This window comes from Benincasa hispida, chromosome 4, assembly GCF_027475165.1.
Source record: "Benincasa hispida cultivar pf3 chromosome 4, pf3_genome.v1.1, whole genome shotgun sequence".
NCBI classification, from domain to species: Eukaryota; Viridiplantae; Streptophyta; class Magnoliopsida; order Cucurbitales; family Cucurbitaceae; genus Benincasa; species Benincasa hispida.
Genome location: NC_143481.1, coordinates 54,035,676 through 54,048,809, shown reverse-complemented (window position 1 = coordinate 54,048,809; position 13,134 = coordinate 54,035,676). Strand labels below are relative to the sequence as shown.

The 13,134-nt window shown below is 34.3% G+C and overlaps 1 protein-coding gene across 4 annotated transcripts; it reads right to left on the bottom strand.

Annotated features, from left to right (window-relative positions):
• Nucleotides 1-4,965: 4,965 nt before the first annotated feature.
• Nucleotides 4,966-11,788, bottom strand: PRD1 (putative recombination initiation defect 1). 4 transcript variants are annotated; one of them, XM_090312658.1, is made up of 10 exons: nt 11,287-11,788; nt 11,076-11,185; nt 10,810-10,982; nt 10,484-10,606; nt 10,331-10,411; nt 8,953-9,916; nt 8,157-8,862; nt 7,774-8,054; nt 7,000-7,663; nt 4,966-6,668 (listed from the first exon to the last, which is right to left on the bottom strand). In XM_090312658.1, exons 1-10 carry the CDS (start codon nt 11,737-11,739, stop codon nt 6,459-6,461), a joined length of 3,765 nt encoding a protein of 1,254 aa, XP_090168784.1. In that variant the 5' UTR covers nt 11,740-11,788; the 3' UTR covers nt 4,966-6,458. The 4 variants fall into 4 exon arrangements, with proteins under 4 accessions (XP_090168784.1, XP_090168783.1, XP_090168786.1 ...); XM_090312657.1 differs by having other exon boundaries at nt 10,331-10,606; XM_090312660.1 differs by having other exon boundaries at nt 10,331-10,606; nt 11,096-11,185; nt 11,287-11,726.
• Nucleotides 11,789-13,134: the final 1,346 nt, after the last annotated feature.

Sequence of the window (13,134 nt, the reverse complement as noted above, 5' to 3'; positions counted from 1 at the left end):
CAAATCATCTAGTCGAACGCTTAAAAAGGTCACAAACAATTTTTCAATCATATCGCAATGAACCTGTCAAAGGTTCTCCGTCCACTCGTAATCCAAACTGAATAGCAACATCCTGCAACGTAATTGTGTATTTCCCACAAGGTATGTGAAGTGTGTGGGTTTTGAGTCTCCAACACTCTACTAAAGTAGTAATAATGTGTCAATCCAGTTGGATAAATCCAATATGTGCAATCTCAAGAAAAACTAGCCTGTTGTATGTAAGGCACAATACGTGGATCAAATAAGATACTATGTTGTGCAGATATCTACCTTCTTTGATAGCCCAAAACTACAGTAGAATAATTATCTTATATCGATTGTGAACTATGAGTATTTTGTTAATATAATTGCATAGGATTGGACCAGGATCCATGATGTACATACACTAAAAGAGTATAAACTCAAATTACATAAAAAATTTGAGTTACATAACAAAATCGATTACATTAAAAAATCGATTACATAAGAAATTCAAATTACATAAAAAAAACCCATTATATAGAAATTTCAATTACGGAAAAAAAAACCCATTACATAACTAATTCAATTACGTAGCAAAATCCATTAAATAAAAAATCAATTACATAAAAAAGTATACATGAAAAAATTCAATTACATAACAAAGTCATCAATGGCCCGACGAGAAAGCACCTAATGTACGTTGTAGACAAGTACGCTTGTTATGTCCTTCTCCCTTGTAAATTGTACATCAAACTATTTGGCTAGCCTCTCACCAATCCATTTCATTATGAATTCACGTAGTTTTGGACGAGCATGTTAACTTAGTAAGTTTGCATTTGGACAAACTTTTGTAAATGATAATTTTGACCAATAATCTGGGTGTTGTATTGGATGGAAGTAACCTTCATAACATCGCTTGAAATGGGACAATTAGTAGCATTCATCAATAAGAGGTATGTATATTAAACGCATTTAATTAAACTGTAATTACATGGGAGTATGGAGTCTTGAATGACTGTCATTTATTACAAGAACAAGTCCATTCTTTCAAGCTCACAACTTGTATGTATTGGCCTTTATTGAGAAAAACCATACTTATATCAGTTTGTACTTCAAAAGTTTGGGTTTCTTTGTCAATAGATATAACTATATGTGCAGATGCTCGTTATTCTCACCTCTTAAGCTTTCTCATGACATATTATGTATATATGTCCCAACATCGAGTGCTTTTCTTATCTCTTGTCTTTAATGTTCAAAATATAGTATTGTGCAATAGAATGTTAGTCTAACCAAAGAAGTAATCGCTAACATTTTAGCACCTTTGAAACCCTCATTCATACATTCGGATGCATTACTTATCATCCACCCATAGTGGTACCCATCATTATGTGATTGTGCCCATTTTTTAAAGTCAATATCAGAAAAATATTCAAGGCACTCAAGGTTCAATTGCTTCAATTCTTTCATTTACCTAATGAACTTGCGCATTTAGTGTTGATTTTTTGCCTTAAACACAAAATCTTTCAGTTGCTTCGATTTATATTTCGTACTGAAATTATTAGCAACATGACGAAGACAATATCGATGGCACGCTCTAGGTTCACTCCAACCTATTTCCTTATTGTTAATTGTTGTAATAATGCCCTTATGTCTATCAGAAATCAATAAATTTTCATCTCATTGGGTAACATATTTACGCAATACCGACATAAACCTTGATCAACTGGACGAGTTTTCTCCTTCAACAATAGAAAAAGCAAGGAAAAATATATGCCCGTTTGCATCAATAGATAAGACGCTCAACAATTTTCCCTTATACTTTCCGTAGAGATGAGTTCCATCAATCTGAATTAATGGTCTATAATATTTGAACCCTTCTCTTACAGGACCGAAAGATCAGAAAACTCAACAAAAATAGTTGTACCCGACACATCAGACGAAAGAAAATACCAATCCGATTGTGTTCCAGGATTGTAATGCATGACACCACTCAACCAATACAAAAGCTCTAAATTGATTTCTCTCAATCACCAAACACAACAATCAATGTTTTTCTCTTAACTTGCTACACTCGTTTATAATTAACATTATACTCATACTGTTTTTTAATTGCTTCTTGGAGTAAGGCCACAGGAACCCCAAGATCAGCTCTAACTATATTTTGGATTTCAATACTCATAAAATTTGAATCAAACTTTGAATGATCCTATGTCAATTATGAGTACAAACATGAGTGCCCCCTTCGAGTCTAGTAATTTCAAACATCCCATGAGTTTTACGTTGACACGCCCGTAACCTCCAATCACGACCATCCTTCTACTATTTGCATCTCACATACCAAATATCTTGATTCAATTCTACTACGACAATCTCATAGTGTTCTATCACGCAGTATTTTTTTACGGCCAGTTGTAGATCTTCTTTGGTGTCAAACAACATTCCTTTTTATATTAAACTAGAATTATCTACATTTCTACTCCTTTCCTCCAATATTGACCCTCGTTCATAGATTGAATTAGTAATGTCCCAACCTATTTAGGTGAACATCTCTGACAGTACCAATTCAATATCATGTTCTGCACTTCCATCGTTTCCAAATAATTCATCAAGTTCTATGTCAATATTAATATCTCCATAATTTTCAAGTTCAAGAATGACTAAATCTTCAGGATGCATAGACATATTTACTTAAAACTTTACAATTGTTATAGTTCACAAAAAGTCTAACTTAATAAGTTAATACTAATAGCCCAATCCAATATCAGTTCAAAAGATAATCCAAACTCTATTTTATGATCAGTCCAAAAGGTTTTTTTTCCTCCTTTAAACCGTGCAAACAGTTCAAATAAATCAAAACTCCAGATAGTCCAAATATTATTTTATGACTAGCCAAAACAGTCCAAATATTTTCTTTAAAGAAAAACAAACTACAGCCCAAATCTTCAGTATATATATATATATTCCTTAATATTATATATTAAACTACAAAAGAAAAAACAATTCAAATCATATACATAACAAACTTCACATACTAGATCTCCCAAATTTTCAACCAAAATAGATCAAAACTCTAATTTTTTTATGCATTCATTTAAATAAAATACTAGATCTATGAAGCACAATCTCATATATTGAAATAAAAATGTTACTATGGTCGACGGCGGCAGGAAGAACGACTCACGATAATAGGCGGGGAACAACAATTATGAGAGAGAGGCAGAAAGAAATGAAGGTTTGAAATGGGAAAGAAAGTGGAGGGAGAAGATCGTGAGGTGGCTTTTGGGACCTGAACTAGACCAACATGCACGAAGAAGAATATATATCTTTAGTCATATTCTTATGTAACTTCTATTGTCCCGTTCATTGTGGTTCCTCCGCCCTGCTAGCCATTTTCCTGCTCGAACTGTACACATTCAAAGAGGGGACAAGCTAAATAAGCAAGCCATCCAAGTTTATAGAGTTGAAAGTTCAAAGGAACTTTTAGGTTTCCTTGTGACTAACTTAGCACACTTCAAGTGGTAACCATTGGGCTAAGTCTCCAAAAAGAGCCATTCAGTCGAGTGCTAGGTACGTCCACGATTACCTTGTCAACGTTGCATGCTTGTACATGTGCCAAGTGTGTCAAATTCACGTGATGCAAAAGAAGTCATGGACCCCGTCCACGATTTAAGTGCTTACTCATTAGTTGTGTATTGGGTCCACGATTCCACCGCTCCATTTTTGTCAGTACTTTCAGCCCAACTTTATTTTTATCAATAATTATTAAAATAACATTATTTAAAAAAAAATCGAGTTGGTTAAATAATAATAATTCCCATGCAATAAAAGATGAAAAACACCATGTTATTGTAAAATCGGGGAGCACAACAAAATACAAATATGAAAAAAATTATAATACAATAATAATATATAATATAAATAAATGACAAAAGTATATAAAATAAAAAAAAGTGAAATGATGAAAATTTCTCCACTAATTTTTCAATCTTTTTGGATTACTCACCAATCTTCATCACCTTACAAAATTCATAAAATGACCACTATTTGTAGGAGAATTGGCAAAGAGGTGGAATTAGTTGGACACTTAGGATGTGTACTCATAAGACATATGGACTACATGTTCGAAGACACATGAGGTAGTAGAAGAATGTCATTTGGTCTTTTAGGACACCAAACTTTGGCACTAATGGGTATTTATTATTATTATTATAATATTTGTAATACTCCCCTTTGATGCCCATTATAGATATAAAATATGGCTCATTAAAACCTTAATAGGAAAAAATCTTGTGAGAAAAAAATTCTAGTGAAGGAAAAATAGAACATATTTCATATAATTTATACTTCTAAAAAAATATATTTGTTTCCCCTCATGAAAACATCACTTATCCCAATGTTGTGCACTAATTTTTCAAATGTTGCAGTAGGTATGACTTCGTAAATAAGTCTATCAGGTTATCCTACGAACAAATTTGTTATACAATGATGTCGCCATTTTTTTCAAGATCATGAGTTTAGAAAAGCTTTGGTGAAATATGTCTTGTTCTATCTTCTTTAATGTATGCTCCTTTTATTTGAGTTGCGCAAACTGTGTTGTCTTCGTATAATATTGTTGAAATATTTTTACTAGAAGATAAACCACATATTTCACGAATATATTGAGTCACTGATCTTAGCCATACATATAATCATAGTCTCACAAAGCATGCTCCTCATGAATGCCATATCCTAAAGGCATTGCTTTCGGACCTCTAAAAGAGAGGCTCCAGTCCTTTACTACGACCATGGAGATTGGTACAAAAACCATTTTTGGATCGTTGTTAAATTCCTCGAAGAAGCTTCAAGATCCTATGAAATTTTCAAGGCAATCCTTGTCCCTAGATTCTAGATTTGAATATTTTTTTGCTTCTCTTTGTTCTTTTTGTATTTTATTTAGTTTTATTGCCAAAATATATATATATATATAAGAATTAAATGTGTTATTTATAAAAAAAAAAAAAAAAAAAATCACGTATCAAAAAAATGTCAAACAATTTACAGAAATAAACACTTACAAACATTTATAGACTTCTATCAGTGTCTATCACATAGTATCAATGATAGATTTCTATTAGTTTCTATCACTGATAGACACTGATTGACTTCTATCAACCTCTATCAAATAAGATTAAATTTTACTATTTTATGTAAATAATTTCCCTTGTTTTTCTATTTTTAAAAATCTTCATATTTGTAACCTAAATTTCACTATACAAAGTCCTAAGAATCCCATATACGTACATAACTGGTTGAATTGGTTTAGTGCTCATCTTCAGTTCGGTTCCAGGATAGAATAAACTGAGAATCTACTTTCAACTGTCAGTGTTTTGGAAGAAACCTTAAATTCTATTATGATATTCCAAAATTATGTTTTAACGAGGCTTTGCATTATTCTTCTGCCAGGAAAAGTTGATAGAAATAAGGTTCTGATACGATATCAAACTTCTTTTTTCAAATAATCATCTATTTCTTCATGGCTCTTGTGGGGTTACCATAGGGGTTGATTATTGGGTAGCATTTTAAGATAAGATAAGGGCTTGGATTGGATCTATGTTCTTTTGCGTGTTTTAGTGCCCATGACCAATGAAATTTTGAAACTTTGTGCAGCTATTTGGTGTGTGGAAGATAGAAGGATCTCAGATCAATGAGAGTAATTATGGGAAGGTAATATTTCTTTTGCATCAAGATGGTCTTATGGACAATGCTGTTTCAGCATTTCAGGATTTGAAAAGCATATGCCTTTGTCCATCTTTAGGCACTTACAATTCTCTCATCCATGGTTTTGGTGCAAGAGGTGTGTGAAAATGCCATGTTTTTCATCAATGAGTTGAAAGATATCAATATGACGCAAACTATTACTTCAAGCTTATTTGAAAATGAAAGAATTTAAGCGGCTCAGAACACTGTTCTCTAAAATATGAGAAGACACCAAACCTGATATAGCAATCACTGGAATTCTATCAGATGAAAATGTCAAAAGATATGATGGAATCGGAAGTTTAGAGTGGTTAGGGAGAAGTATAGACTTGCTTTCTAGAGTTGTGGAGATGAACATGGACTTGCTTGTTTTAGCTCCATTTGGAAAAGGGAAATTCCTAAAAAACTGCAAAAAAGGTCTACGCTTCTCTGGGAGCTAAGGATATAGAAAATAAAATTTGGACTCATGAAGAACTCACTGATCTAGTCTATGAAAAGCAGGGGTAATTGGACTGAAATTCCGATAAACTAGCTTATATCTATATCAAAATTTTTTACTCTTTTAAGGGATTTGACCGTCCATCAACAACCGAGACAAGTTTTGCATGAAAACCTTACAGTGGAGAGATATATATGTTCATAATTTGTTTTTGTGTTGTAAATTTGGTGAACTTTTAATGGTTATTACTTCACTTCAACCTACGAAAAGGGCAGTCGACAGTTTAACGGGTATCCTTCTCTGCTAAAGCCCTAAAAAACATCTCTATTTCCTTCAATAATCTTTTATTCTTATGTGAATCTGATTGAATTAAGTGATTAAGATACTCATAGACTTCTCCCAGATCATCATCCACGTTAGCAAACCCATTCCCAATTTCTTTCTCTGTTTGAGTAGCCTCATCATTCTCATAGTAGATATGCTTCCTGCAAGTCTGCATAGAAGAGCCCAAGCTTATATTAAACTTTCCTGCAATTACTATATTAATGAGTAGAAAGTATATTTGAATAGGCAAAATATGAACCGTAGGTTTCTTTTTATTCTTTCTTTTCTTTTGGTTCAATAATACATGGGTGTGGGAATTCAAACTTGACCATTTAGTTGAGGTTATAATGCATTAACCGATCTAGCATTTCAAAACGAGGGTTGCTATCTTTCCTACAATTTAAAAATCAATATGTTTAATCTTGGATGCCATAAACAATTAGTGTAAGAACTTAGAAGATTGAAAAATTGGACAAATTTCGGGCTCTAGAAAACATCACCTGAAGAGCCAAATTTAGGTTGGAAGTGTGGTCAGCCAGCATGAATCCGGAGTTCAATAGCTGTCGGAAAAGAGACACCATCTCCGGGCTCAAATTATCGGTTGTGACATTATCAATTATTCCAGAAATGCATGCTTCATTGAATATTGATTGCATCCAACCAAAATCCTTCTGCAACTTCAACAATGCCACTGCTACGTAAATCACAGGTCTGTTTTCAGCAAATGCATTTGAAGCCAAACATGGACGAGAGATGGAAGCTGCCAATTCTTCAACGATAATCCTACACCACTTGTTCTTTACAATCACCCTCGTCTCCTGCATATCCATTTCTTTCCATCCTAAAACCATTGATAAACACAGGCTACAATTTGTAGCAACACGGTGGTCACCGTATACAACCAAGCCTTCCAAAGTAGCAATCATTGACATAAGGTAATTTGGGGTACATTTGAGCTCCTCCTGTTTGCTAATTCTCTGATCTGAAAGTTGAGTGAACAACTCAAATAGGCAATATGAAGCCACGAGTTTAACCGAAGTAGATCCAAAATGCAAGAGCCTACACAAATCATGGCAGGAAATGCAAATGAAAGAGAGCTGAGTTCCATTGGATTGACCAAGGTTGTTTTGCCAATCGACAGCCCCGGGCAGAACAGCCTGAAGACTGAAAAAAAAGTGAGGAAAATACGAAGAACTGAGTTGGATCGTTAACTTTAACCAAAAAGGAGCAAACTTATATCTAAAACATGGTTGCATCTGGTTGGAGACACTAACCTTCTCATTGAAAAGTAAACAAGGAAAAGGACTAGAATTATAGTTTTTCCCATGTTCGTTCCCTCATGATCATCAATTAAAGCAGGTCCTTTTGAGCAAGCTTCATGCAATACAGACTTGATTGCAGATGCCACGGGAGTATGGAAAAGTACGGATTTTGAAGCTTCAATGAGTCTTCCATTCGTTGAGTGATGCAGAATCAAGGATAAAATAGCAACAACTAACAGATTTTCAGGAGTCCACCTATCCGTTACATCAGTTGGAGAAATCCAGTCGAGCAGCTTCCAACAAAAAAGGAGAATTTTATCATGATTGCTTAAAACTATGACTAAGCAAAAATGATTGACATTATATCATCTATGAGAACACTGAATGTTGGTTACCTTCGCAGTCATCGCAAGCCAAGCTGCATCGTCGAAAAGCATTCCAGAATTCTCTGATTTCAAAACACTGAAAACCAACAGTAAGACAGCTTTAAATGTCTGTTTAGAGTATGAATTTTTAGTATCATAAAAGATGAGCTTTATTGCATTTCCTATGCCATGCACGTGTAATTGATCTGCAGAACTTGGAAAGATATTCACGATAGTTGACACAAAATTCACCACCGAAATGATATGATGTTCAACACCTTCCTCAACCAACTGTTCCAGCAAGCGGATTAGAATGATTCCCGCATAATTTTCTCCTTCGGCAATTAATTCGGCAATTTCCTGTGCACCAATAAACTGACTGTGGATGGTGGTGGTACCAGTCCCATTTGGGCCAAGGATTTGGCATATTTTCAAAACCTGATAACATAATGGGTTTATGATTCTCTCTTGCTTAAACAACCATACTAATGATGATTTGTGAATCCTTGAAGAATGCAAATCCCATTCACTTTCAGTCATCAATTGGAACACTATTCTCTCGGCTTCTGAACTGTAGGAAGTGTGGCGACTAGCATCAGCAACAGACCTACAAAACCCATATATATTCACCACTTGTGTGACTGTAAATGGGTCATGGTATCCACATAGTAAGCCACTTTTGCTGACAAGAATATACTGTTCCAGAGATGCTAAAACCATCTTCTCATCAGCAAGCCTGGCAAAGAGGTATTCATATGGTGAGTACATAGGCAACAGATATATACCAAAAAGAGGATATAAGAAAGATGAAATAAAAGCATGTTACCTATCATCATGTAATGAACTTGCATATAGTAACAACAAAACAGCGGACTGACAAGAAGAAAGCTCCAAGTCATTGGAGCTTTTCTGTCCAAGTAGAAACAATAAATCAACTGGATCAGATGGCAAAAATGATACAGCTTCTCTAATGCATTGTCCAGAATCATTTCCAAAGATGACATCCACCAGAGAACTAAGCATTAGATACACTCTCCATTTCATCTTTTCAGAAGGAAATGAGCCTAGACATCTAAAAGAGAAACTCAACCAACAAGCAGATAGAAGTGTGTTTGCAAAATCTATGGTCCTGATGTCAGGATCTTGGAGCAAAATCGAATGAAAAGTTTCCAATACCCCCAAGACAAGTTCCTCTTCAACTACATTGATAGTTGCTAAAAGCCAAGGTAGTAAATGTGTTGTACATACATCAAGAGCACAATTTTTCATTTCTTTGGTGACAAAGTCATCCATGACAGTATTGACTTGACTATATATATAGAACTCCTTGAGAAGGTATAAAGAATGTAAAAGTTGACTCAGTTGTGTTTCAAATGTACTGAGACAAAATAAAACTACATGTTCTAATACTTCTTGAATTGATGTTGCTAGATGTGGCACCCTATGAGATGGAGACTTCATAATCGTTACCAGGATTGCACATGTTGTTGCAAATGTGTCTGGATGTATGCTCATCTCCCAAGTCACATTCTTACGGAGCATACTCGTCAAAATAAGAACTAGTTCTTCAATGTGAGATACAGTCACTACTCCAGGACACTGAGAAATGCATTTCAAAATGAGACCAAGTGTTTGGCTGTGAACTGGATGGAAAGGAACTTCAGCAACATGACGCAACACTGGAATTAGTGTTGCAAATCCAACCGCAAGCCTTTGATTGAAAGGCAATTCAGCTCTTGAAAGAAGATCAAGGGCCTGAAGACAAGCCCTTGCCAAGGGATCCTTACCTTCTGCAATGTGCAACTCATTTCAATATCCTAGAATTTGAAGTTTCAGGCATATGTTCTATTTTGAAAAAAGAATGTGTAGTTTTCATGTATTTAACAGCATAAAAATAGCTAGATATCTACGATCTTGAATAGTTTTCATGTATTTAACAGCACAAAAATAGCTAGATATCTACGACCTTACTTGAACACGATCTGTTTTATAGGTTGTACATCTGTGTCCTTGAGTTCTAAAAAAATAGCTAGATATCTTTATCTCTGATAGATTATGCTTGTTCAAGAATTTTTAGGACTACAATTAGGATCTGTTTTATAGGTTGTACATCTATGTCCTTGAGTTCTAAAAAAAATAGTTAGATATCTTTATCTCTGACAGATTATGCTTGTTCAAGAATTTTCAAGACTACAATTGCTCACCTGAAAATCGTAATATCTCAAATACGTAATCCACTATATTTTCTTCAACCAATAGTTGGATTGGCTTGATGGAAGTGCCCTCTGAGGACAAATAACAAATTATTAGCTCCAGAGTGTTAAGTTGGAGATCTTTGTCTGACGAAAGCAGAGGACCTTTGATAGCCTCAGCAAACAAAATATTCAAAGAGAGTTCATCTGGTTCCTTCTCGTTAAACTTTGAATAGTATTCATGTTCACTCCCCAAAAGCCCTCTTTGAGCCAGAACAGTTAGAAGTGCTACAAAAACAAATCAACACATCAGTTAAGAGAAGATGAGAAATGAGAAACTTGGCTTCATCTACATGCAAATGCAAACATTCAAAAATATCACCCAAACTCATGCACCACCAGCTACAAATTATAAACCAGAAAGAAGGTTTAGCCATCGTGTTTGGTCCAGGAAACACAAAAAAAAAGTGGTTTTGAAGAAGTTGACAAACCTACACAGTTCAATCGGACATCATCATTCTGAGTCTTCATGAGCGCCTCCAGAGATAGGAACAGAAGTTTTGGGCAAAATGCAGAGAGATCATTTTCAGTGCTATGGTTAGATGCATATTGAATTGTGGACAATTTATATAGAACAAAGAGGATCTCTCCCCGTATCTCCTCGCTGCATATAAAGAGTAATTCAGAACTTGTCATATAAAAATGCATATGCGTAGCACAAAATAATTTGCTTCTTTCGAATTATTCAGTTTATCACCTTGGTAATTCAAGGCCTACCACGAGATTTGACACAATGCCATCGTTGTTCTTAATTTGGCCATGGAAATTTGTTGTCCGATAGTTTAAAAGCATTCCATAACAATGAAGCTAAAAGGAACAAATGAAAAAAATAGATAAATAAAAAAAAATCACCCTCTTTTGACAACGAAATACGCAGGAATATGGAACAGTAGAACAAACAAGATTACCATATACACCTGACGGCGGCTCCAAGCCAACGCGCCAGAAGAAAGCCGATCCGAAACTCTGGCGATAAAGTCGTCGCAAAGAGATCCGTCACCGTCAACTTCAGTAATATCACAGAGGTGACGAACAAGATCAGTGACTTGGCGAGCAATGGCGTCATCGTCGAAGGAGCAGAGTGCGGCGACGAAGGGGGCGACAATGCAGTGAGAATGGAAAGTGAGGAAGGTCTGGAGGAATGGGGGCTGAGAAAGAGCCTGGGAGAACTGGGAGAGGGCGTAGGAGACGTGAACTGTGGGCGAGAGGGGATCGGAGATGAGATTGGAGAAGCAGAGAAGGCAAATGGTTCCTCCTTCCTGCGTATGGAGGCAGAGCGATGATCGGTGGCCATGGGAGCATGATTTTGGAGGAATATCTTCTTCCTGCGCTGGTTCGAGATGTGGATGACCGTACAACATCTCTGCAGAGTTTCAAAATTTTGCCCCAACAACGGTTGAAAGTTTTCCACTATGGGCCTATTTGGGCCTAATACCCTATGTGATGAGATTATATAATCTCTATATTACTGTTTATAAAAAAAATCTTCATATACAGCATCAATATTCAAAATTAAGCTTCAATAGAAAACCCATCCATAATATATATGAGAAAAGTCTCAACCAAATCTCTAAAATCAAACCAAAAGCCAAACCTTTTTTTAAATGTCTCACTAAAATATTTAACTCATCCGTGAATATCTTGATAGTTTTTAAAAATTAAATTTATAAATATTATTTTCACTCGTTTATTTTTTTTTATTTTTTATTTGTCTTATGGAAAGCTCTTTTCAAAATTCTAAGTCATGATTGAAAATTGTATATATATTTAGTATTAAAAAATGGAAAAATATTTTAGGAAAAAAGTTGGTATGTCCATCCTTGGCTTAAAATTAAATTTCATATTTTTAAATGTTGGTATTTCGTTGACGATTTATGATTGATTAATCTTAAATTTTGACTGAGTATTTTTTAAACAACAATAATAAAAATTATTTAAGAGACAATAATTGAATATAAAAAATTGAATTGATACAATAATTGAATTAAAAGATTAAAAAAATAGTATTCATACCGGCAAATTATTTCATAGTACAAAAAACTGAACTAGATATCATTGACATATGAACTTTGTATACTCAAACACATACATATAAACTCCGACATAACAACTCTACACATCTAAATACAGACATGTGAACTTAGACAACACAACTCAGCACCTCAAACACAAACATCAAAACTCCCCAAACACTAGAACTCTAGACATCCTATATCATCTCAGCGCTCCAAATAACCCCTATGTATCTTGTTGTAATAAATAACATACAAATCATACTTCAAATTGGAGAACACTCTACCATCAAAGTTGGAAATAATGTATATATTTATTTTAAAATAATTATTGTTTAAAAAAAATTGGTTTGGTAAAGAGTTGGGAATCATGTGCTTAGGTTGCATCTAATCATTGCCCTTTGAATTTTTGGCATGGCCGACATTGAATTTATATTCTATATTCTTCTTCTTTTTTACTTAAAAATAAAAAAATCATATTCTCTCTAGTTGAATTCAAAATTAATATAGGTTAAATTGCAAATTTTTCTCCATAGTCTATGTTTTAAAACTTATAATTTGATCTCTATGATTTGGCAAAATCTTATGAATGTTTTCTATGTTTGACAAAATCTTCCTAAATAGTCTCTATCATAGGTACTAACTTTTGAGAGTTTTATTATATTATAAGGACTAATTTCTAATTATAAATCATAAAGACATAATTTTAACTAAGGATGGTATGTTGGTAATTTTTTCGAAACT

Coding starts and splice junctions, on each gene's coding strand:
- PRD1 (XM_090312657.1), bottom strand. CDS start 11,739: ATGTTGTACGGTCATCCACATCTCGAACCAGCGCAGGAAGAAGATATT. Junction 11,186..11,286: donor GCCGCCGTCAGGTGTATATG/GTAATCTTGTTT, acceptor TGTTCCTTTTAG/CTTCATTGTTATGGAATGCT. Junction 6,669..6,999: donor ACCTAAATTTGGCTCTTCAG/GTGATGTTTTCT, acceptor TCTTCTATGCAG/ACTTGCAGGAAGCATATCTA.